Here is a 26,654-nt window from a genome sequence, read left to right as displayed (position 1 = left end):
CAAATGAATGTGTCATTGATCTCAACAAAAGGGATAAAATGGATTCTTTTGGGGGCACCTGGGTGGCTCATTCGTTAAGCGTCTGCCTTCGGCTCAGGTCATGATCCCAGGGTCCTGGGATCGAGCCCCACATCGGGCTCCTTGCTCTGTGGAGAGCCCGCTTCTCCTTCTCCTCCCTGCTTGTACTCTCTCACTGTCTCTCCTTCTCTCTCTCTCTCAAATAAATAAATAAAATATTTAAAATAAAATAAAATAGATTCTTTTGTCAACTTTAAATCTCTGACAGAGAACAAACTTTAATAATTTCAGGGTTCTGTTGCTCCATGGATTTAAAGAAAACACATTCTTCCATTTAACATTTCAGAGGAAACTTAACTGAAATATTCATGGCGGGTGTGGATTCCGTGATGGTTGCTGGATGTTTTTATCTGTTAAAATAAAAGAGGCTTACCACCATCTAACTTATTATCCCTGACAAAAGAGGAGATCACACGGATAACTGGAAGAGCCTATAAGCTTTCAACACTCCACACAAAAGCCAACACTTGGCATTTTCATTCTTTGTTCATTGTAGTTATTCTAATAGGTGTGCTGTGACATCTCATTGTGATTTTACTTTGCATCTCCTCAATGACTATGAGGTTGAGTGCCTTTTCATTGGCCATTCAAATGTCCTCTTTTGTGATGTTTCTTACCCAGTTTTCTACTCATTGTCTGTTTTTCTTTATTATTTGTTGCATTCTTTGTATACTCTGAATTATGTATTGCAAATATCTTTTCCCACTCTGGGTTGAATATTTACCCTCTCAGTGATGACCTTTGTAAACAGAAGTTTCTGATTTTCATACGGTCCAATTTACCACTTTTTGTTTGATGGTGAATATCTTGGGGGTTTTTTTGAAAGAAATGTTTACCAATGCCAAGGTCGTGAAAATGCACTTATATGTTTTTCCTTTAAAGACTTTATTATTTTGCCTTTAATGTGTAGATCTACAAGCCATCTGGAATTTACTTTTTTGTATGGTGCAAGGTTGAGGTCAAGAATACATTTGTTTTCCGTATCAATATCCAATTGATTCATCCTTTCCTGCTGCACTGTACTGTTTAATTTGCCATAAATCAGATGAAAGTATACATCATGGTCTGTTTCTGGACTCTTTTTCTCTTCTGTTGGTTGGCTTGTCTCCTTGAATCCAACACCATGGTTTTAATTTCCATAACTGTAGCTCAAGTGGTCCAGTTTTGTTATTCTTTTTCAAGATCTCTCTGCATGTTCTTGGCCCTTTGCATTTCCAAATAAATTTTTGTAATCAACTTGTCAAGTTACACACACAAAAAAGTTCTTACTTGGAGTAGAATAGCATGATATTAACTTAAGAATCAATTTGGAGATAGTTGGTGTCTTAATAATTTTGAGTCTCCCAGTCCATGCCTTTCTATTTATAAAGTCTTCTTTAGTTTCTCTTTGTTTGTTGCTGATGTACAGAAATATAACTGAGAAGACGATAAATTCACTTGTGAATTCTAACAGCTTCTCTGTATATTCTTAAGGATTTTCCACATTCACAATTGGGTCATTTGGGAATGACACCTTCACCTCCTCCTTTCCAATGGTAGGATTAGAACAAATAAGCAATAAAGGTAACAGAAAAACTTATATAAGATAACAGATAACAGGAAATCCCAAACATATTCAAAAGTAACATGTCTTTATGTTCATTTTAGTGTTAGCCTCCTGGAGTGACAAATAGCCTATTGCTTCCTGAAGGCAAAGTGGGTGTTTGTTTTTTGTATAGCCAAAAAATGTCACCTGTGTCTAATTCTGGAGTCCCCCTCCCATTATCAAAGCCTCCTGCATGGTCACAGGATTGCCATATTAGACTTTGGCTTAGAAATCCTTGCTCTTAACAAATTTGCTGTCAATTAATACGAATAACCAACAGACCAAGAAGTGAATAGAAGCAGAGCAGGACAACATGTACAGTGAAGTTGGAGGAGCACCAAGGTTGGGGGTAGGGAGCAACCAGACATGTTTGAAGCCCATATGCCCTGCACCTGCACTTTGTGGGCTCTCCTTTCCCTCAGGGCCAGTGGGGGGTGGATATCCTTCTGTACAGTGAACATCAGTCCTAAGAAAGTAAGGAATTGAGAAATGGACAGTTTGAACAAAATAATATGTCTTTCTTAATGAGTAGACTGTTTTAATCTTTTGAAAAATACCTTTCTTTGAATATGCAATCACTATTTCTATTTCATTTTATGTTTTTATTTCCCTATAAGAGATGAATCTGATCTACAGCAAAAGCCCAAGGGATAAATGATTTTATTTCTATGCATTTCTGTGGTAATAAAACAAGAGTCAGAAGGAATAAAGAAAACTATTTCTTTTGTATTTCTTCTGTAGTATACACCAGAGTCTCGAGAGGCAGCCTTTAAGAATGTAAGCAAACATTTAAGGCTTCTTTTCACTTACCACAGCATTGTATTTATGCCTATGTTGTGCATGAAAAAATCCCACATGGACAGCCAAGTACGGTTCAACACAGTGGGTTGCAGAAACACAGAGGCAGAGGTGTAGAGAGAAGTCAGAGACACCAGCAGAGAAACAGAGTGGGATGTGGGGAGGCTGAGACCAAATGCTTCTTAGGTCGGGATCCCTGCGAGGAAAAAAATTTTAAGCAGTTATTTGGGGAGATGTACTAGTCAGTGTTCTTTAGAAAAATAAAAGTGATAGGATATATATAGATATAGATATATAGAAAGAAGTTTATCATATTATGAGGACTTAGCTCATGTGATTGTGGAGGCTGAGAAGCCCGATGATCTGCTATCCACAAGCTGGAGCCCCAGGAAAGCCAGTGGTAGAGTTCCAGTCCAAACCGAAGGCCTGGGAACCAGGGGAGGAGACAGTGTAATCCCAGCCATGTCTAAAGGCCCAAGGGAGAAGACGGATGTCCCCACTCAAGCCGCAAACAAGTTCCCCCTTCTTCCACTATGGGTTCTATTCAGGCCCTCAGTCAATTGGAGGATGCCTACTCCAGGTGTGAAAGCAATCTTCTTAGTCTACCAACTCAAATGCTTATCTCCTCCAGAAACACTCTCACAGACACATCCAGAAATAATGTTTTACCAGCTATCTGGCATCCTTTAGCCCAGTCAAAGTGATACATAGAACCAATCACCACAGGAGGTAATCCCAGAAAGTGTGGAGGAGTGGGGACGTAAGGCAGGAAAGGAGCAAAGCCAATGCAGCGTATGTTCATGAGTGGGGACCACAATGGGCAACTGAAACTAAATCCTGCCCAAAACCCTCTGAGAGACTGTATGTGTGCGCTGTCCCACATGGTAGCCACTAGCCACATGTGGCTATTTACTCTTTTTTTTTTTTTTTAAAGATTTTATTTATTTATTGGAGAGCGAGCGAGAGAGAAACAGCATGAGAGAGGAGAGGGTCAGAGCGAGAAGCAGGCTCCCCGCTGAGCCGGGAGCCCGATGTGGGACTCGATCCCAGGACCCTGGGATCATGACCTAAGCTGAAGGCAGTCGCTTAACCAACTGAGCCACCCAGGCACCCAACACATGTGGCTATTTAAATTTGAATTTAAATTAACTAAAATTTAAAATCAGTTCCTATTCTCATTAGCCACATTTTAAGTGCTCAATAGCCACTTGTGACTGATGGCTGCCATACTGGACATGGCAGATGACAGAATATTTCCACCATCACCACCCTGTTGGGTAAGGCTAATATAGACCCCAGCACAGAATTGTCCCATCCAATGGGCAAGGAAGGTGGGGTACTTATCTACCAGCTTTCATCCCTTATTGGATAATGGTCATTTGTGGAGCCTTAACTACCTCACCTTCTGGCTTGTGCCATCCACCAGAGAACACCTTCAGGCAGAGAGATGCATAGAGCAACCAAAGTGTGTAAGTATTCCTAGCAGGTAACCTCTAGAACGGCTGCAGTTGCATACAAAACAGATGGGAGGCAGAAATCATGAAAGACACAAAGAAGATTAGAAAATGAAACCTGCTAAACAAAAAAGAAGAGGAAAAGAAGTAGGAGAGGGAAGGAAGGAAGGAAGGAAGGAAGGAAGGAAGGAAGGAAGGAAGGAAGGAAGGAAGGAAGGGAGGAAGGGAGGGAGGGAGAATTAAGAGCAACTATCTCAGAAACAGCCACAGGCAAAGTCAAGGCTGCATTACACAGCTGTCCTGCTGGGAAACCCAACCCTGCACGCACACACCCCAAGCCTGTTCCTCTCACAATCGGAAAGTTGACCTCACTTAGACCTAGCCCCAGGCCATGGTTTACTACTTCTTTTTAAAGAGTATTACAAATGAGGCAGAACTTACTGCTTAGAAGGGAAGGCAGCCGATTAACTAGAACAGTGTCAAAGGTTCTGGAAAGAGAACACAATCCTCCCAGGCCCTCCCTCCTCCCCTGGGCCTGCCTGATGGCCCAGGAAAATATTTAACCCTTGCCAAGTTGCCTATCAGACCCCTCGATGGCCACAATAATTTTCACAGCAAACAAAGCCTTCTTTTTCACGACCATCATCAGAGATAAAGCTGAGGACCTATGCATCCCTGGGGAGGGAACAACATTTAGCTGTTTTCTTGGTTGTATAAAATTCTCTCAAAAATTTTCCTGAGAGATCTATGTTAACTTGAGAAAGGGAATTATTCTCTGCCCTGTGTGAGAAGAGGGGGTTATGGTGTGGATAGTGGGCCGTAAGAAGTGAAGATTAAACAAGAGGCTGCCTGGCAGATAGGACCTGGGGTAAGGGGGCAAGGTCAACTTCACCAGTAGTGATGAAGTCACTATCAGGCACCCCAATAAGATGGAACAAGAGGGGGACTTCAGCTGTGCAATATTCTTCTCAAAAATCCATAACCCTGTCTGGCCACGAGAGAAACATCAGGCACACCCAAGTTGAAGGACATTCTACAAAATCCCTGAACTGACAAAGTCGTGAAAAACAAAGACCAAGAAACCGCCCCAGTGTCTTGTAACAACTAAACGCAATAGGATATCCTGAGTGGGATCCTGGAAGAGAAAAGAGACATTCGTGGAAAAACTAGTGAAATCCTAGTAAAGTCTTGAGTTTGGTTAATAGTTATATACTAGGGTTAGCTTCCTAGTTGTGATACATATATCACAGTCATGTCAAATGTCCACAACAGGAAAAAGTGGGTGAAGACTATATGGGAACTCTCTGCCCCTTTTCTGTAAATCTAAAATTGTTCAAAAATTAAAAGCTCATTTTTTAAAAAAAAGGCTGCATTGTCCAAGACCAACTGCATAATTCCACTTTAGGCTAGCCCTGAGATGGGAGATGGTCTAGTGAGGGAAACAAAGTGAAAATTATGGTACTTACAGGTGGCAACATTGCAGGCATGGGTAAGTGGGTATAGAGCAGGGAAATACAAAGAAGGGATGAAAAAAAATCCCTCTTTGCTTACCTTAAGCTTCCTCAACTATTAAAAATTCACATAAAGGCAAAGGTTTTATCTGCCAGAAGAAAAAGTTAATATATCAAAACAAGTTTACCTCAACAAAGTCCAATACAAATGGTGGCGCTCAGGTGAGTGATGGAGAAATTAATGGCGCCCTGTGTGCCTGAGCCAAACAGAATGGCCTCACATCCAGTAGTAACAGATGGTGCACAGAAATTAAGTCCAGCCTAAAGCTTTTCAGATAAGTCAGTTAAAATGAAAGGAAACAAAAATGTTGAAATGTGTATGCTTTTAATGTGTAAGTAGTGCACTCTGGCTCACTGACAAAATGACAAATTGCAGTTTTATTTAAGCCTCAACAACAAAAATTTTAATTCAGGGAATTTCTTGGTAATTATTTTAACTGACTCTCGTTAATCACACACACACACACACACACAAACACCACACACCATAGTTTTATGACACATAACTGAATAGTTAACAACTGCAAGACTCAACAACTTCAAGAAGGGTTCTATAAATGGAAAAATTCTCCAAACCCACTAACAGTGTAACTGGAAATATGGAGTTTACCGAGTTTACAAAAAGAAATCCCTGAATCATAGGAACTAAACAAATAGAGAACCCAAACTGCTGACTTAGCATCCAGGGTTTAGGAGGGTGAAAATTAAGACATGCTAGGAAAAGCAATTGAGAAAAGATGGGGGAGAACAACAACATGCAACCAAAACACAACTGAAAACAAAGCTCTACACATGCCACTGGGATAGCATCAGATGGAACTCTTGCTAATCCTAAAACATATTCCATGGGACCTAATTACTGTTAAAAATGTGCCACCTCTTCTTTTCTTTCCATTCACTTTTCATCCATTGCCCATCTTGGTATTTCATTACTTAGAACCTTATGAAGCATGTAGAGGTATCCAGGGTGTTCAATGTGACTTTTCCTGATCTCAGCAGAGGATCCTGAGCACTTTTGTAGGCACTATCCATGCTAAGTTCTTGATCATTGCCTCTCAAATTTTAATATGCATAAAAAATCACCTAGTATCTTGGTATAATGCACATCCCATGGATTGGGAGTGGAGCCTAGTGTTTGCATGGCTAATAAGCTCCTGGCTAAAGTCAATGCCTGTGGTCCAAGAACTACACTTCAAATATAAGACTCTAGAGCACCAGGAGGGACAGGCTAAGATATTAAAGCAGATTTGCAGGAGTGGGCCCTTCACTTCCCTCCAGGCTGCATAGATGAAAACAGAGCATTCCCTGGGTTTTTGAAGAATCCAGCCGTGACCTTCCTTGCAAATAGTGCTCTGATTTGCTCCACTTGTTTTGGCTTTCCTGTAAGCCAATTGAGGAGCATTTTATGAAAATCCATAGACAGCTTGACCCTATCCTCTAGAGCTTGAGATCCAAGGGGATGGCTACTTGATCCCTACCTGCCAAAAGGTGAGAAGGTGGGGGCTAGGAGGTAATGAACTTGGACTGAACTTTCAGAGTTTGCAAGCACAAGGATGCATGCAAAAAGAAAAAGAAGCAGCATTTGGAAGCTACCCCACCAGATGAAAGCAACACCATACTCTAATTCCATCAGGAAAGTTAAACCTTCTTTACATTTGCTTCTAATTCCTGTTCCTCCAGGGCTCCAAACAGCAGCTAGCGAGTGGGGAAGGGGCTAGAAACTAGAAAGAGAGAAACAGCCCATGACAGTGACAGCATTTCCCTCCATTCTACCCACTACAGGGATCTCAGTTGGAGCCTGGACTGAACCAGAAGAGAGGAGAAGCTCTCAAGTAATGAACATGGCATCATGTGATTTTTCAACTGGAGTGGATTTTCATTATCTAGGAGAGAAAGATCTGCCGAGATGCCCAAAACTTTACCCAAAGTTGAGAAAGAGCAATCCCATAGATGAAGTTTAATGAGAATTGGTGAGAAAGAATAAAGTTGCTTTGTCTTTGTACCCTAGGACCCTAGTTGGTTCCATATTTGAGATTCTCAGTTGTGCTCATTAGAGGAAAGAATTTCCTAGATCACGTACATATGAATGGGCAGACCATTGTGCATGTGCCATAATAAACAAGAATATAAGAATCTGCTCTAATTAGACTTGGAGTTGGAGAGCTAAAAGAAATCCTAAGGCTTATCTTGTCAAACCTTGACATTTTTATGGAGAGGGAAACTAAGAACTTTATCAAGTGACTCGTCTGAAGACACAATCGCTTATTGGTAGCAGACTCAGATCTGAAAGTCCAATACCCTGACTCCTAATGCAGCATTCTTTCCAATAAGCCATGAGGACAAGCAAATAATTTCAAAGGAGCAAAGCACCTAAAACAGCCAACAGATTTATGGTTATTTATTGCCAAAATAGAAGCTATTTCAGTGGGAAATTACCTTTGGTGAGCAGGGCATGGAAAACCACTGTGATATAAATATTATAAATTTAGTATAAATTTGCTCAAAATATAGGTTTTAGCCAAAACAATCTTGAATAAGAAGAACAAAGTTGGAGGGCTCACAATTCCTGATTTCAAAGCTTATTAAAAAGCAATAGTAATCAAAACAGTGTGGTACTGGCATAAAGACAGATGCATATATTGGGCAATGGGATAGACTAGAAAGCCCAAAATAAACCCCTGCATGTGTGTTAAATTGATTTTTGACAAGGGTGCCAAAACTATTCATTGGGACAGGACAATCTTTTCAACAAATGGTTCTGGGGGAACTGATACCCACCTGCAAAAGAATGAAGATGGACCCTTATTTTATATCATATGCAAAAATTAACTCAAAGTTGATCGGAGATCTAAATGTAAGCACTCACACTATAAAAACTCTTAGAGAAAACACAGGGTGGGGGAAGCTTCATGACAACAGATTTGGTGATTGTTTCTTGGATATGACATCAAAAGCTCAGGCAAATAGGGCTCCTGGGTGGCTCAGTTGGTTAAATGTCCCACTCTTAATTTCAGCTCAGGTCATGATCTCAGGGTCATGAGATTGGAGCCCTGCGTGAGATTCTCTTTCACCCTCTCCCTCTGCTCCTCCCCTTGCTCATGCTCTCTCTCTAAAATAAATAAATAAAATCTTTAAAAAAAGCTCAAGCAACAAAAGCAAAAATAGACAGACGAGACTAACTTAAACTTAAAAACTTCTGCTCATCAAAGAAAACGATGAACAGAGTGAAAAGGCAACCTGTTATATTGGAGAAAATATTTGCAAGTCATGAATCTGATAAGGGACTAATATCCAGAATAGAGCTCAACAGCAGCAACCACCACTGTGAAACAACCAAATTCAAAAATGGCAAAGGGTTCAAATAGATTTTTCTGCAAAGAAGATATACAAATAGCCAATAAGCATATGAAAAAATGCTTCACATCATTAATCATGAGGGAAATAGAAATCAAAACTATGAATGAGATACCACCTCACACCCTTTAGGGTGGCTACTATAAAAAATAATAACAGCAGGTGTTCTCGAAGGGATGGCAAAACTGGGACCCTCGTACACTGTTGGTGGGAGTGCAAAGTGGGATAGCAACTGTGGAAGACAGGATGGCAGCTCCTCAAAAAACTGAAAATAGAATTGGCATATGATCTAGTTATTTTACTTCTGAGTATATACCCAAAATAATTGAAAGTAGGGTCTCTAAAAGGTATTGGTACATTCATGTTCATAGCAGCATTATCCACAAGAGCCAAAAGTGCTCATTGGTAGATGAATGGATAAACAAAATTTAAAAATTAAAAAATAGTATTGTAGGCCATTTGAAAAGCTTCAGTGAGGGTTTTGTCAACCATGTCTTTCTGTCCAAAGCCAGAATATCCATGGTTGAAGGGAAGAATGGCAAACAGAAACCAATTCAAGGGCTGTCTCTAATGGCTGTTAATAATTTTCTTTTGCTGTACTCATACTTTGCATGCTGCGCCAAATCACTCTAATTTATATAATCAGAAATATATATGTATGTGTTTTAAGCAGTATAAAAGGACAGATTGTATAATGTTCAGTTCAAATACTTAACACCCAAAGAGTGGCAGTCACAGCAATCCCCGCCTCCCTGTTCCGTACAATTCAACCTTCTAAACAATGGGAGCTAAACCATGTCCAGGAAGCTACGAGGGAAATTAAGACATTGTCCCTGCCCCTGCCAAAAGATCCCTGGGTTCATTACAAGTTAGCATGTCAGTGAGAAATTTTAAAGGCATCCTAAAGTTTTACCACACTCCCTCAACCATAAAAATCTGAAAAGCAAATGGAAAACAAGCCAACAATTTCATTAAGGGAAAAAACTCTTTTGCTACAGTTTTGTGGGTCAGGAGTGGAGATGCGAGTTCTAATAAAAATCAGGCACCATAACTTCCCTGACTAAATTGAGAATTGTGGAGGATAAACACTGGGTCTGGGAGATAGATATCAAATTGTCAGCTTTAATACTGATTAAAAAAGGAGCATGTCCAGTTACTTCCCCCCAAATTCATGAGATACCTTTACAATAAGGGCCAAAGTTCTAGGCCAGGAATGTTGCTCTAACAGAGGTCCCTTCAAAAGGAACAAAGCAAAGAGAAAGGGAGTTACTCCCTGCGCACCGGCAACTGGCTGCTGGGATCAGGGGAGCAGAAAATACTATATAAAAATGAGAAAACGGGTTAAGAACGCGACTTGAAGTAGAGTGTCGTCTCCAAACTCCACTTCAGCCCTTGAGAAGCCCTAGAGCTGCCGTGTGAATGGCAGGCCAGTCCCCTCACCCCCAGGAACCTCAGTGACACATTTATATAAAGAAACAATAGTCCCCACTCTCCTTGCCTCACAGAGCTATTTTGAGGGTCCCCAAAATTATGCGCCTGGAAGGGCCTGACACACTGCAACAGTGCTAAGCAAACTGCATTTTTCCAGTTTTCAAACATAAACTGCCAACGCTTCTCAAGTCTGCTAAGCACATCGTGTGGAAGACTATGATGCCATTTTATTTTTTTATTTTTATTTTATTTTTTTAAAGATTTTTATTTATTTGTTTAACACAGAGAGAGAGAGCACAAGTAGGCAGAGCAGCAGAGAGAGGGAGAGGGAGAAGCAGGCTCTCCGCCGAGCAGGGAGCCCGATGCGGGGCTCGATCCCAGGACCCTGGGACCATGACCTGAGCCGAAGGCAGACGCTTAACGACTGAGCCACCCAGGCGCCCCTATGATGCCATTTTAGTTCCCTTATTCAGACAAAGTAAGCCACTAATTTGCTCTTAAATCTCTGTGCTTGAAACTGCTTATGTGGGGCGCCTGCTTCTCCCTCTCCCACCCCCCCTGCTTGTGTTCCCTCTCTCGCTGTGTCTCTCTGTCAAATAAATAAATAAAATCTTAAAAAAGAAAAAAAAAAAAACTGCCTATGTTACAGAATCTGCCTTTACAAGGACATTTCCTTCTGGAATGGCAGCCAGGAAACTTCTAAGCAAATTGGATGGTCCTAGTCTAGGTGACCCGAAAACCAAGGCACAAAGCGACGTGGGCAAGTGTGAGTCACAGTCCGCAGGCTGCTCACATCGGACTGGGAGTGCTACTGTAGCTTAAGTGATAAATCATCACCTAGAGAAATATAAACCCTGGTTACACAAACAAATTCAATTTAAGAGTCCCTTAATGAACCTTTAACGAGTTGCATGTGGGCCGCGAACGCCCTGCAGGCTGCCTCAGTGTGTTTGCTTTTGAAAAAAAAAATTTAAAAACATCAGTTACCCTGATCTTATGACTCATCTCGTTAGCAAAATGCAATTCAAACAACCGACTTTTAAATTAAAACGCTATTTCCAGAGGAAGAGGGGGAGTGCATCTGCTGTTGATAAAGACATAAACAAACTGAGAAAACATAGTCTCCTCCGTGAGGGCGGAAAGCAACAAAGGAACAGTGATGTTTCTTCCAATGAGTGAGAATTTATGAAAAATTCAAGACTTTCTGCACATGGCATCAGCATTAAAGTGTCCCTTTGCCTTTTATCACGGTTGGAACTTCTAAATGATAGGGTTTTCGTCCTCCAACTCCTTCTTTATTGGCTGAGACTTAAACACATGCTCACATACACACACGAAACATTTTACTTGGGAGGACAAAGGTAAGGGTTTCAATTTGTATAATGAAGACTAGACAAGAAGGCAGTACCAACTAGGAGTTTTCCCACAATGACCCAAATCTGCCCATAGCGTTTCCACTGACGGATAAGGGGAAGCATGGAGCCCATGAGCAGTGAGGAATGAGCTTTGTTAAAAAGACAATGCTTGTTCCTATCACTTCAGGTACTGCACATTGTCAACACAGGACGTGGTTATTCATTTATCTTGCGAATGTCCTTCCTTACACAGGACTTTTTTGCTCCTCACAAACCAAGGATTCTGACTTGACAGAGAAGTAGTTACAGGCCAGGTCCACTGGGACGGGACCAAGTAGCCAGCAACTCACGGATCATCCAGCCATGATGAAAGGGGCGGCCAGGATGGAGACAGCTGGTCAACAGAAGTACGTTGACCTGAGGACAGCCCTACATCCTGTATGTCAGGGCACGTCAAGCACTGCAAATAGTTCCACTTGCTGACTTGACTTTGATTTGTGGAAAACCTTAAGATAATTTGTGTGAGGAAGCGGGGAGAAAGGACCTCGGCAGAAGGTCTAGAAAGTGCTTAGAACCACATCTCCCAATGTCCCCCAGGCACTTCAAGCCCCTGTCTGACTTTGAGGCTTTGAACAAAACTTCCCACCCACCCTGGTGCCTCTTTTCTCTACACCCTCGTTTGAATCTCCCCTGTGAGATTCTCCCACTGTGCTAATCAGTATGGGTTTATCGTCTCCAGAAGCTAATTATAAAAGTAAGGCTGTATATGTAGGCACAACAATAGAGGTCCTTCCTCGGGCAGTTCTGAGTCTTTGTTGCCCCAGTGTCCTCACCTCTAAAATGCCTATAATAGTATTACCTATGTTGTAAGGCTATTAAGGAGACTGAATTTGTTAACATAAGAGGTGCAGTTAGAGTAGTGCCTCACACAGAGAAAGCATTGTATAAGAATATGGGGGCGCCTGGGTGGCTCAGATGAGTGACCGACTATTGATCTCAGCTCAGGTCTTGATCTCAGGGTTGTGAGTTCAAGCCCTCTGAGCATGGAGCATACTGAAGAAGAAGAAGAAGAAGAAGAAGAAGAAGAAGAAGAAGAAGAAGAAGAAGGAGGAGGAGGAGGAGGAGGAGGAGGAGGAGGAGGAGGAGGAGGAAAGAAAGCATTGTATAAGAATCACATATTTATTCACTCATAGAAAGAAAATTTCAGCATATATTATCATCTGCTAGGCAATGCTGTTGGAGCCAAAATACAATAATAGCTGACATTTATTGAGCACCTACTATATACTGAGTCCTGTGCTAAACACTACATTTGCCTCATTTAATGGTAGAGGAGGAAAGAGAGAAATAGCTTGTGTTATTGGCTACCATGTGCCAGGAAATTCTTCTTATCCACATCATAGCGGAGACAGAACCAGTACCTTACCTACAGTCACAGCTGGTATGTGGCCCAGTCAGAAATGAAATCAAGTATACATCATGTTTATGTTCTTTCCACTAGGCTCTCTTCCATATACTTATCATATATGCATGAAGAATTGCTTTTCTGCAGGATAAAAGCCTAAGCAGACCAATGCTTTTCTGGAAAAAGAAATGTCTAATACAGAATATTAGAATTTTTGGAAGGGAAAATGTGTCTGTGCATCTAAGGGAGAGGGCTCAGACTGGCCACTTGCTGGCATTGATGCCTGCTGAGGGAGTTTCTTCAGCTATTCTTTTTTTTTAATTGTTATGTTAATCACCATACATTACATCATTAGTTTTTGATGTAGTGTTCCATGATTCATTGTTTGTGCATAACACCCAGTGCTCCATGCAGAACGTGCCCTCTTTAATACCCATCACCAGGCTAACCTGTCCTCCCACCCCCCTCCCCTCTAGAACCCTCAGTTTGTTTTTCAGAGTCCATCATCTCTCATGGTTCGTCTCCCCCTCTGATTCCCCCCCCCTTCATTCTTCCCCTCCTGCTATCTTTTTTTTTTTTTTAACATATATTGTATTATTTGTTTTAGGGGTACAGATCTGTGATTCAACAGTCTTGCACAATTCACAGCGCTCACCATAGCACATACCCTCCCCAATGTCTATCACCCAGCCACCCCATCCCTCCCACCCCCCACCACTCCAGCAACCCTCAGTTTGTTTCCTGAGATTAAGAATTCCTCATATCAGTGAGGTCATATGATACATGTCTTTCTCTGTTTGACTTATTTCACTCAGTGTAAAGGAAGCAAGGGCAAAAATGAACTATTGGGACTTCATCAAGATTAAAAGCTTTTGCACAGTCAACAAAACCAAAAGACAACCAACAGAATGGGAGAAGATATTTGCAAATGACATATCAGATAAAGGGCTAGTATCCAAAATCTATAAAGAACTTATCAAACTCAACACCCAAAGAACAAATGATCCAATCAAGAAATGGGCAGAAGACATGAACAGACATTTTTCCAAAGAAGACATCCAAATGGCCAACAGACACATGAAAAAGTGCTCAACATCACTCAGCATCAGGGAAATCCAAATCAAAACCTCAATGAGATATCACCTCACACCAGTCAGAATGGCTAAAATTAACAAGTCAGGAAACAACAGGTGTTGGTGGGGATGCGAAGAAAGGGGAACCCTCTTCAGGTATTCTTAAATTCATCTGCACAGTATTTTAAAAGGCAAAGCACCTAGGTTGCCATTGTTGGTCATAGTTCCAAAAGCTCAGCATTTTAGGACAGGCCCACTGTCAACATTTGTCTTAACTGCAGACCTGGCACAGACATTTGAATTTAGTCCCCTGAGAATCTGATAAAAATCAATGGGGAAAGGTTCCAATTATATTGGGAAATTTTTTCCATCTTGTTCAGATACAACCTAAATGCTTTATAGGTTTCCAGAATAGTTTATGTGATCCTCTGGTTTGTTTTTTATCTTTGTTTTGGGCATCACCTGAGCTAGAGAGATGGGTCGAAGTTTTAAATCATAGAAACAAGCAAACTCACCTCCCGACAACTTGATCTTTCTCATTTGGGAACCAGCATCAACTCTGGCCACTGGGCCTTGGATAGAAGTGCAATCATTATAGCTGCCTTGGATCATCAGAAAGAAGAACTTTATTAGCTGTTCTCTGCCTTCACTCATCTTCACTCATGTTCTCATCTTCACTCACCCAGAAGTGATTGCAGCTGCAGGAAAGAAGTTCGGGGATCTGAAATGAAACTAGGCAACCTGGTTTCATTTCTCTCTCCATTTCTCGTTGCCAGGATTATTGGGTTTCCCATTCATTCCCAAACAATCACTCCTGCCTCACCAGGGATTGTGAGCCAGAAAATGGCACCTTTTCTAGGAATTCTCCATTCTCACTTCCCTTTAGAGCCTTCCCTTCTTGTCTTTACCAAGCAGAGGTCACACAGATTTCTAATAGAAAGAACTGATAAAAAGTACCAGGTCAACCTCTACTAGCTCCTCATAAGATACCTTATAACCACAGCCGCACATTGGAGTCACCTGGAGAGTTTTGTGAAAATGGAGATGTATAGCTCACCTCAGAGACTCTGATTTCGTGGGTCTGAGGAAGTGCCTGGGCACTAGTATTCTGTAAAGCCTGACAGGAGAATCTAACACACAGCCGATGGAGATCCACTGCCTGATCCCAGGGTCTCTGTTTCTTGGAGAGATTGCCTTGGTCAGTCTCTCTCTTTCACTTTGAAGTTAAACTCCATTTGGAGTTTCCTTCTGATGCTGCTTCTCAGGAGTCACCCAAGGCATGGCTTCTCTGCAGAGCCCCTCTGCAGAACAAGATGTTGGGATCGGGTGTCTATTTCTCACCACTGACTCTACCCATCGTTGTTTTGCCAGTTACACCCTCCAATACGGGATCTATGCAGAGCTGGTAAGGGGCTAATGGGGCACTTGCCATAAGCCCCACATAGATGGAGGGTCTCAAATGTAGACCCTTGGCCTAATAACAAACAACTAGATGCATACAGCCGGAAAGATACACTGGCAGGTTTGAAAGAATACTTTAAATGTGACGGCTTTAAACATAAATCCAATTAGTAAACTGTACCACTTAGAGTGTGCGATGAATTCATATTTTTATAAATCATACAATTACTTTTGAAAAACAATTATAATACATTGTATTTTGGGGGTATATTTGAAGCCCTGGTGAGTTAAATGACAAGCATTTTAAACTCACCACAAATTTTGCAGCTCTGCTTTGGCTTCTTTCATTTTCAATATCTTGGGAGAGGTGAGTGCCCTGCCCCAGCTACCGGGTCTCACAGACCTCACCCGGGGGTGTGTCACAGGCCTCACTATACACCAGGGGACAGACCACTAAGCCAGCATTTCTTCCACCCTGCTCCCCTTTCTTCAGAGAATCCACAGCAAGGGCAGGACTAGGGTATGGTAAGAGAGACACAGGGGGCCGGTATTTTAAGGGGGCCCTCACTGTCATGTACAAATCATGCCCGTGCAACCGGGAAAGTGAGGGCCTCCATAAATATTGTATTGTGGGTGGTCAGGTACTTTCTGAAACACGACATTCATGCACACTTATGCCTGCACATGCATGTGCATACACACACACACACACACACACAGATCCAGCCATCTTAAGACCAAAGTGATAACAAAACTTCTGATGTAAAGTATCCCATTAAAATGCCTCTTACTCAGGGCACCTGGGTGGCTCAGTCAGTTAAGTGTCCAACTCTTGGTTTCAGCTCAGGTCATCATCTCAAGGTCCTGGGATCGAGCCCCGCGTCAGGCTCCTTGCTCAGCAGGGAGTCTGCTTGAGATTGTCTCCCTCCCTCTCTCTCTGCCCCTCCCTACACTCTCACTTTCTCTCTCTCTCTCTCTCTCAAAAAATAAATCTTTTTTAAAAATGGCTCTTATTCAAAAGTATGTTTCACCTTTAACAGACATATTTGATCCATTGATCTTCTATTATAATAATGAAAAAAAATTAAACCTTGCCATTGGACATTAATAATCCTGAACCAATGATAAGGTACTTGAAGGAGAGAAAACAGAAAATGTGTTGAAAAGACACGTTTGTATGTGACGCCTATTCCTGGGGATATATAAGCAGGAAAGAGCCACAGGGACTCTTGGCAACAGATCTACTGAGACTGTTAATTATTACTCTTGTTTTTATTAAAGGGAGTTTTCACAAAAGCTAAAATATACGGTGTTCTTTGAAATGGTAGAGACAATGAGAAAAAGACCAAATCTAATCCAGCCAAGTTGAAAACTGTGCTTGTAAAGACCTTGGTGATATGCCTGTGATTAATCCTGAGGCATTTTTCAGTGAAAAATATGAACTTGAAGAGATCGTCATTCTGTTCTTCCTTTTAAAAAAAAGTCAATAGGTTAATATTGTTTACATCAGTTTACTTTATTGTTTCAGTTCATTGCAAGTTCAAGTTACTTTTCCATTTTGAAAGGACTCCTACATCACTATGTGTATATACAGAAACACACCCCTAATGAGACAGCCCACTTGAACTCAAGAACACTTACGCACTGTAACAGCTCTCTGAAGAAAGAACTCTTTCTTCTGCTGTGAAAGGGCTGTTGTTCCTTTAAGAGGACAGCTGAGGAGAACAGCTTGTCTCTCTACTGAATCCCATCAGCTCTTGATTCTGTCTCATCATTGCATGAGCCTTGCCCAGTACACAGCTTAAAGGATAAGTCAGTGCAAAGGAGAGGATAGGAAAGAAGTGAGAACGTTATGTTTCCTACGAGCTGGTCAATGTCACCTCCAGTCCTACGTCAACCACCTTGCTGAGGATTGATACTATTGAAGCTACTACGAAAATAAATAATGTTCTAGAGTTCACTCCTCTACCCTTTCATGAAGAGGAGCAGCCCTCTCCGAAAAAAATCGGACTCATTTCTTTTACAATTGACACAGTGAGGAAAAGAAGTCCATTGTGGGAAAATTTTGCTTATCCGGTGGAATTTCTTACTCTTCAGTTCTTTAATTATCAATTTTTTAAAAATTTGACTTTCGTGGATGAATAACCAAAGGGATCAAGATTAGGAGGAAAGATAGCTTCACGGCTGATGTTATCCACCACTTTTGTGTCTGATTCCCACTTTACTGCCTACATGTCCTGGGGCAGGCTGTCGAGTCTCTCTGCTACTTAAGTTCTTCATCTGTAAAATGCAAACAATAAAAACACCTATCTATAGCCACTGTAGCAATTAACAATTCACCTTCAGCCTTTTAATGCTTACCAAGCCCTTAGTGCAGGGCCTACCTTAAAGCAAGGGCTCAAAATTTAGCTGTAATTATGCTTAATATTATTAAGAATCCTTAAATAATTTGTCAGGATACAAGATCCCTTAAAGAGGTTCCTAAATAGATCCTTTACAGTTTGTAAGGATGCAAGATCTTTCAAGAAGTCTTTTTTTTGGGGGGGGGGGGGGTATCAGGTATTTATTATATACAGTATATGTACACATTTATATACACACACACATTACACAGCCAAAGAATTATGCTCCAAAAATTGCTGAAAAAAGTATTTCGAATAATTTTAGCATAAAATCACTAAAGGAAATGTCTAGCTGTCCAAGGTGCAACAGTCATAAGATTCTGGACTTAGCTTTTTCTTTTGGGGTCTATTCACAGAACCATTCTTCGAATGCCACATTCACAACAAAACTTTGCCCATTCTACAGGGTATTTAGTCCCACACTCACGGCAGAATTTTGGTAAGTGTCCTGTTGAATTTCCTTCCATGCCTTTAACGTTTCCGCCATTAAGTGAAGATATATAGTCTCCATCTGGCCTGGCTATGTAGCTCTCAGTATATGTTTTTCTTTTGTTTGTAAGAACACCTGAGGAAGGATTTCGTGCCAAACTAGGTGGTGTGGAATTTCGAGGTTTGATGTTAGTTCCTACATGAGGGGCTGCTATCCCTTTATGGGAGGGAGATAAGGTCTGAAGTTTGTTTCCCAACTTCCTAACTGAAGACACTTTACCTGAAGGCACACCTACAACAGTTTTGCTAGTGCCACTTGGTTGTGGTAATCGTGAAGATCCTGATGGTGCAGTTCCAGGAGAATTTGACTTTTTAAGTGCAGGCGGCTTATACTGTGTCCGAGAAGTCACCTTTCCTTTGGTATCAGTAGAAAATTTGCCTTTATTACCTAATACGTGCTGCCTGTTCTTTACAGAAATTAATATGTCTACCAGCTGCATTTTCATTAAATCTCCTCTGGCAATATGGACGCTGAATATTATCAGGATCATAAGAAGGTGGAGGAGGAGGAGGAAGTTTTCCACCCTCTTTAAGTGCCTGATCAAGGCCTTTAGCTGCTCTTATGGTGGCAATGAATTCTTCATGTTTTCTTCTCCAATTAGATGGTTTCTTTGGTGGTTCAGGCCTAGGTTTAAGAGGCTTTACTGTTGGAATATCAGTTCCTTCAGCTCTCTGTCTGCTTGAATCAAAAGTCTTCCGTTTTTTACTGGCAGTTTTCTGGCAAATGGGTCCATGTTTTTTTAATGCCACTGGAAAGAACGTTCTTCCACAAATCTTGCAAGGTAACAATTCTCCCACTTGGACACTTCCATTTTCTCCCAGTCCCTCCATTGCGCCACCGCCCCTGGTTCCACGAGATGCCTCCCCCAGCACCCGCCACCGCCACCGCCCAGCTCCGGCTGTAGCAACCCCCAAGAAGTCTTTTCATAAGACCCTTCGCTCCATCATTTGCCAGTTTTGTGGGATTACAGACAATTGCTCTGTCTCTCTGAGGTGAAGATACCAACTCTTAGGGCATGGTTAGGTTTCACACTATTGAAATAAGCATGGCTGTCAATGGACACTAAATAAAAATTAATTCTCTTCATACTAGAATCAACCCCAAGGAGGCCACTCTAGTGCCATATGCCACAAACCCCAAACCTATGGTTTCTTCTCAGTTTTCCATGACAGGGTTCCCAGCCAGACATTCTTAAAACCATTCTTCTTAGACTATTGCTTCTACATGCCTGGTGAGCTACGGCTCCTTTTTAGCTCATTGTGCAATAACTATATTAATATCATGGCATCTTCTATTTTTTTTACATGGTTGACTCGAGATAAGTATAGAAATTCCTTGTGTCAAATTTATTTAAATTATTGGCTTTCCTGTCTTCCTCTGGTGGTTCCCAATGAGTTAGTAGTAGAAAGTCCTTTATAAATCCAGGATATGCCATCATCAATGTTGTTATGATAATATCAATTCCCTTAATAAGGCAAATTTGATAAATTGAGACACCACACATCATGCTTCAACATTCTCAGCAAGAAGCTCTGTAATAATCATTTCTAGCTTGAGAGAGGCCTTTTCTAGCCAAGTGTCCCATGAAAGCCAGACTTGGCAGGGAAACAAGATGGATTGCTCTTAGTGATTAATAAACCACATATTGCAAATTGATAGTCCAAAGTTGATGTAGAAAGTTCCCAAACTGAATGAGATGCCATTTTCATTCTACTCTGGTCTTTAGGTCTTTTCTAGAAACATCAAATGTCTGGGATAAATATAAGGTCGGTCTTTTGGCTTAAAAAGAATGACAAGTGGGGCGCCTGGGTGGCTCAGATGGTTAAGCGTCTGCCTTCGGCTCAGGTCATGATCTCAGAGTCCTGGGATCGAGTCCCGCATCGGGCCCCCTGCTCCTTGGGAGCCTGCTTCTCATTCTGCCTCTCTCTCTCTCTCATGAATAAATAAATAAAATCTTTAAAAAAAAAAAAAAGAATGACAAGTGTGTCTCTCTAGACATGTCACAGTCATCATGGGAACAGACTTAGAAACTTTATCAAACAAGGTGATGCAACTTCCAGAACAGTGATCCATCAACTCAGATGTCACATGGTTAGAAAGTAGCGTCCTTCCTTGACTCTGCCCAGGTGAGATCTTACCTGGAGCATGGAGTGAAGCAGTAAAGCACAGATGAGTAGTGTTGGGGGAGGGGTTAAAAGGACAGTGCAGAGATCTGAAGCCATGACGAGTGGATAGTTGACTTTCACTTCTCGACCAAGGCCAAGGTTCCCTCTGCAAGGTCTTTTGCATCTGCCCCTCATCTCTACCTCGGCCCCTTGCACTCCCCTGTGTTAGTCCAAGTCCCTCTTGTCTCTTGCTGTTATTGCAACACCTTTCCCTTCCCTCCGCGCTCTCTCCATGCCAATCCTGCCCCCAAGAGTGTACCTGTGTAGAGCCCAGGCTCAGCAGCCAGGCTACTTGGGTGTGGATCTGGCTCTGCGACTTGCAGCTATGTGACCTTGAGGAAATTTCTCAAATTCTCTGTTTCCACCTAAATGGGGGTGATTATCTTTATTCCACAGGCATAGTGAGAAAATGCAGTGTATTCATACCTGAGGAGTAGTAGGGCAGTGTCCGCACACAGCAGGCGCCTTATTACTGACTCTTCAAGTAGCCTTCTGGCACTCACTTTTCCAATGTTGACGTGGCTCTTATTGCCTACAGATTGGAAACCAAACCCCTCAGTAGCATTCTGGGCCACCCTTGCTCTACCCCCGAGCTTTCCAGGTTTGTCTTCTATTCTAGGCTCCAGACACATGCACACTTTAATCCACGTGCATCCGGCTACCCCGCATCAATCAAAAGCTGCCACCCATTTTTCCCATCTCCTCATTGAGGCTCTCACCACCTCTCCTGACTAACAGTCCCCTTTGCCCAAAGTGCCTTTTAAAATACTGCATCCCCTTCAAGGTCTGGATCAAATGAACTGTCATCCAGAAATAGTCTCAGTAACCCCATTTGGAAAAATTGTCTCAACCATGATGTTTCTCTGGCCCTCTGTCACTGTATTACACACATCGTCCCATTCCCTCTTATATTCTCAGAGTTGTGAAGGGAGACATAGGTGTACAGGGGCAGGTCACCAAAAATTTTCCCAAATCACACTCTGTGACGTTTCTGATCGGCGAATGTGCCAAGGATTTGCTTCTTTAGCTTTGAGGAGTAAAAGAAGGAAACAGAAGATGTCCTGTGGAGCTGTTCCATGAGCTAAAATCTGAAATAGCTCACATCCTAAAAAGAGAAGAAGATGGTAACATATCTGACAGCACGGGAACCTATGGATTAAAAGAAGTAGTCAGGTAGTTATCATCCAATCTCCAACATGGAACTAATCTCTGTTGAGAGAATTCGTGTTGAATATACACTCCAAAGGAGACAACTCTGATTCATCTAATATTTGCACTATCTTGTATTTTACATTCTTTGAATCATAATAAAGGATGTTTTCTCACCTAAGCTATTATCTTGAAATCTTTCTTTCTGAAAGCATAGTTATCACCAGCAATTGTTAAATGTTGGAATCCTGAAATCTTGCAGACTCTGGAGCCACTTTAAAGGCAAAATGGGATGCCCTGGACAGTTTCTACCCTAATGATCCACAACATTGCAATTTGCTAACATATCAAAAGGAACAGATGTTAGAAATGGAGGTAACTTCAAGCAACTGCTCAAGAAATAGCTGCCTTAAAGCATTTCTAAATTATTCTGGTCCTTTCCTGACCTTAAAGTTTTACAAAGCAATTGGAAAAGATAAGATCTGTTATGAAAACTTGAGTTCCAATCATCACTTTACAGAAGGATAACGTGAGTTCCAACTTGGGGAACAACTAACCTATAATCAATGCAAATCTTGGGAACCAAGTCTTGATAACAATAGTGTATCTTGATGCTGGAAGCAGAGGACTGACTTTGAGTATTTATAAGCAAAATAATAGACTCCATGATAATTCATCCACAGTCCACAATTAATCCACAGAGATTTTAGAAAACCAGAAACCGGGCGCCTGGGTGGCTCAGTTGGTTAAGCGACTGCCTTCGGCTCAGGTCATGATCCTGGAGTCCCGGGATCGAGTCCCGCATCGGGCTCCCTGCTCAGCAGGGAGTCTGCTTCTCCCTCTGACCCTTCCCCCTCTCATGTGCTCTCTTTCATTCTCTCTCTCAAATAAATACATAAAATCTTAAAAAAAAAGAAAGAAAGAAAGAAAACCAGAAACCAAAGGTAATCTATAATTTTGAAATAGAAAAAGATACCCTAATCTCTAAGGCAGACTACAGTGGTTCATGGATACCAGTCCAGGCATGAGCTTGTCTATGCACATCTCTGTAGCCTTACAGAGTGGGAAGTCAGTTTTGTCAGTTGACGTGATAAACGAGCTGGGGCTTAATTCAGTTTGTGGGTTCATCTTGTGGAAGACAAACGTTTGCACTTCATTCAGCCTTGGATAATTCAAAAGTTATGTTGTTCTAACAAGATAATCCATTAAGCATAGTTGTTCAGATGTCTGTCCATTTGGGGGGAGAATTTATCAGGGGGTTGTCAGAGGAAAAGAATCCAAGTGATGCTTCTCCAGACATTGAGCTTACCCTGCAAATTTGAGAAGGGCCCCTGCCAAAGAGCCCACACCAGAGACAAGCCTACAAGCAGATTTATGGAGCAAGGAGACCACACTCGCAGAAAGGGTCCCATGGCAGCTTCCTCACCTCTTCATAAGCTTTGGGTTTGGCTTCACCAACACTGAACTCTCCTAGACATTTACAATGATCTATAGCCTCAGTTTGAAGCTCATCCAAAGGTAACTGCAGAGCCATCGAGTTTTATTTCTATTAGGATCCTCTGGAATTTACTGAGTCTGCACTGGACCTTGGACAAAAATGACCTTGGTTTGCTTTGTCACAGGCACATAAGAATCATACATTTCAATCATTAGCTCCTCATGGACTATGAAAGCCTGATACTAAAGATTGAGCCTTTTAAAGATCATATCCTATATAAACATTGTAAGTGAGAAATGTTTTCTTCTTTGATTTTGAAGGTTAATGGAAATGTCATGGAAACACTCACACATCCATAATTCTATGGATACCCAGAGGAAGGCAGCATACTCCCTGGTAGTTGTGTTTAGAATCCATGCCACAAATAGAGAGCTGAAGGTACTCTACGTTGCTTAAGAAGTAAATGTAATGGGTCACAGGTTAACAGAGAGAAATGCTAGGTGAAGTCCTTGCATTAATACATGACAACATAAAAATCTAGAAGAAAATGATAGAAAGTGTTTGGGGCAGACAAGAAAACACTGTGGAGTCCATGGGATTACTGCTATATAAACTGGTTGAGCTCTAAGCAAAGGACAACTCATATCGTCATTTCCCCAATACACCTTCCAAGTCTTTGTTTCAAACCTTTTGGATGAACACGGCATCAGTCCTGCCACCCTTCTGCCATTGATGCCCCTTCTTCAGTCCTTCAGCCACGCGCACATCCTCCTTCCAAGCAAAACAATGTTCTGAAACACTGCCATCTTGTGGCCGCTCCCGGAGAAAGCATGAGCACTAGGCACCTGAAACACCAATCACCCAAGAGAGGAAACTTTTGAAGATCAAGTTTTCACAAATGGGCACTTTGGGGATGAGGATGTTAATACCCTCCAAAATGTAAAGTAACGTGCCCAATGTGATTCATATAATAAGTGACATTTATGTAAAATAGAATTCAGGTTTTTTTTAAATTATAACTGTATTTCCAGACTGCTGGATGTGTACACAACCAAGGCATCATTGTGGGAAAAACAAAATAGAACTAAAAAAAAAAAAAAAAAAAACTAAAAGAAGAAAAGGAAAGAGGAAAAGAAGGAGAAGAAGGAGGAGGAGGAGGAGGAAGAAGAGGAGGAGGATGGGAGAAGAAGAATCTGAGCAATGTCAGCACTGTCCAATAGAATTTTCTGCAATGATTAAAAAAAGAGAGAGAGAGAGAGAAACAGTAAAACATATCTCAAGAAGACATCTGCACATGCAGCTCACTCAGGTGATTATTTGTGATCTGTATGATGAGTTCTGCAAAGGGCATTCCAGAAAAGAGATTGGGATCACGTTTTCCCAAATTTTTGTTTTTGGAAAATTATCAAACCTTCCAAAAAGCCAAAAAAAAAAAAAAAAGCATCATGAAATGCCTGTATTCCCATTCTTTCGATTCACCAACTGATAACATTTTCCTATTGTCTTTATCTCTGTATTTCAATTAGAATGACTGACAGCAATTTGCAGTCATCATTAGCTCTCACCTTGAAATACTTTAGCATTTATTGTCCCAAGAAAAAGGACCTTCTTCTCTGTAGCCACAATATCAATGTCACACTTAAGAAATTTAACGGGTCAGTAACATTATGTAATATAGAGCCCATATTTCAATTATTTTCATTCATCCTCCAAAATATCTTGTATACCCTATCTTTTTCCTGATCCAAGGGCCACTCAAAGTTCACATGATGCATTTGATTATTATGTGTCTTCAGTCTCTTTGCAGGTTGGACAACCTCTCCCCATCACCATTGTCATTGTTCATGACCTTGATGTGTCTGGAGAGCCGAGACAGTTGACTCCATTTCTGACATTCTGGATATGTTCGTGTATTTTTGACTTCAGAGAACAAAGTTAGCTGATGCCAGCCTTTCTCCTATCTCCCCTCATTTTCATTAAATATAAATGTATTTATTTTTTCTGTGGCCTCCTAGGATGATAAGCACTGGAGTCCTGCTGGACCCCAAGGAATATCTCATTAGACCATGAAATATCTCATTAAACAACTTGCCTATATACAATCTCAAGGGAGAGACACAGAGTCCTGGGCTTTTCAGGGGGTCAAGGACAGGAGAACAGTTCTGCTCATGACTGACATTTACTCTCAGGCTCCATTTTCTTGGGACCCTCATGCACGCAAGCGGAAATTAAAAGTTCATGTTTTCATTTTCATGCCCATGTTCACAGATACTCTTATCAAAACTTGTTTTTGAGGAAAAGAATAATGATATGGTCAAAGCATGAGAAAATATTCTAAGACCTATCAGATTTCAAAAATGATCCCACCCAGTTTTATATCCTTTCCTACATCTCAGTCACGATCATTTGCAGCTGAGAGGGAGCGTTCTTCGCTGCAGAAGTAGGTTCGTATTTTCCATCGTTGTTCAACCGTACATCTGCCATCCGCCTGGTACCCAGTACACCCCGATGGAACTCTCTCAGGTTTGGCTCTGTGTTCATTTGCCTAACAGTTTGAAGTCTTATAGAAACTGAGAACCTGGTAGGTTTCTTCAGTTATTTTATGAGCACCTTAATCTGTAATATAGAATTTACCAACGTCAAGAGACCATCTAATCCCAGTCCTATCTGGGTTCCTCCTTCTCCTTGAAGTTGTCTTATTTCCAACACACCGCTGCCCAGTCCTCCTTGCCTGCTACTGCGAAAATCTGATACCCAGTTCTGGGAGGAAGGCCTTGCTGGTCCAAGGGGCACCCTGTTTATTTATTTTTTTTAAAAGATTTTATTTATTTATTTGACAGAGAGAGACACAGCGAGAGAGGGAACACAAGCAGGGGGAGTGGAGGAGGGAGAAGCAGGCTTCCCGCTGAGCAGGGAGCCCGCTGTGGGACTCGATCCCAGGACCCTGGAATCATGACCTGAGCTGAAGGCAGACGCTTAACGACTGAGCCACCCAGGCGCCCCAAGGGGCACCCTGTTTAAACCAGGAGCAGTAGCACCTGCTTGTCCAGTGCGACCCAGGTGAAGAGTTGGTCTCTCCCAGCCTTAGCACTCAGGTCCTTCACAGTGTCTGATTGCCAGCTAATTATAACCTGGCCATTCTGATTGCTGATCGCCTCTCTTTTCCATGGAACTAAATTTCACAAGGGTACTAAACCATTCCCTCACATCAAGAGAAGGAGTGCCTACAAACTAATCAGGGACACACACACACACACACACACACACACACACACTGAACAGCTCTGATTCTGGAGTCAGATATGCCTGAAATTCCAGCCCAAACCACCCCTAGGAGGTTAATCTGGGAAAAGTTACTTGTATCTCTAAATTTCAACTTTCTCATGTGTAAAATACTGATGAAATACACCCTATAGGAAGCTTATAAATCTTAGCGAGATAATGTATATAAAATGCTTTACTTTTCAGGCTCCTTCAAGTATCCCAACCCCACATTTGATATGTGATGTCAGTGTGTACTAACCATTGCTAAGATGATTCATAGGACTCACAGATTCCACTGATT

General features: G+C 41.6%; 1 protein-coding gene and 1 long non-coding RNA gene across 2 annotated transcripts in view; both read right to left on the bottom strand.

Moving 5' to 3' along the window:
• Positions 1-221: 221 nt before the first annotated feature.
• LOC118006252 overlaps positions 222-26,654 on the bottom strand; it is a 52,718-nt gene continuing 26,285 nt past the window's right edge. The window contains exons 3-8 of the long non-coding RNA XR_004678024.1: positions 23,777-23,934; positions 20,929-21,034; positions 14,560-14,742; positions 2,474-2,887; positions 2,056-2,129; positions 222-1,603 (exon numbers count right to left, since the gene is read on the bottom strand). This is a non-coding gene — a long non-coding RNA (uncharacterized LOC118006252). The remainder of the gene's footprint in view (positions 1,604-2,055; positions 2,130-2,473; positions 2,888-14,559; positions 14,743-20,928; positions 21,035-23,776; positions 23,935-26,654) is intronic.
• On the bottom strand, positions 16,703-20,197 carry LOC118006251 (zinc finger C2HC domain-containing protein 1A-like). Its single transcript, XM_034998842.1, is given in 2 exon segments — positions 16,703-18,725; positions 18,727-20,197. Coding segments are annotated over 2 exon segments (969 nt in total). The 5' UTR covers positions 19,168-20,197; the 3' UTR covers positions 16,703-18,197.

The sequence above is a fragment of the Mirounga leonina genome, unplaced genomic scaffold (genome assembly GCF_011800145.1).
Source record: "Mirounga leonina isolate KUSES-001 unplaced genomic scaffold, KU_Mleo_1.0 Mir_95, whole genome shotgun sequence".
Taxonomy (NCBI): Eukaryota; Metazoa; Chordata; class Mammalia; order Carnivora; family Phocidae; genus Mirounga; species Mirounga leonina.
This window is presented reverse-complemented; position numbering and strand designations above follow the sequence as displayed.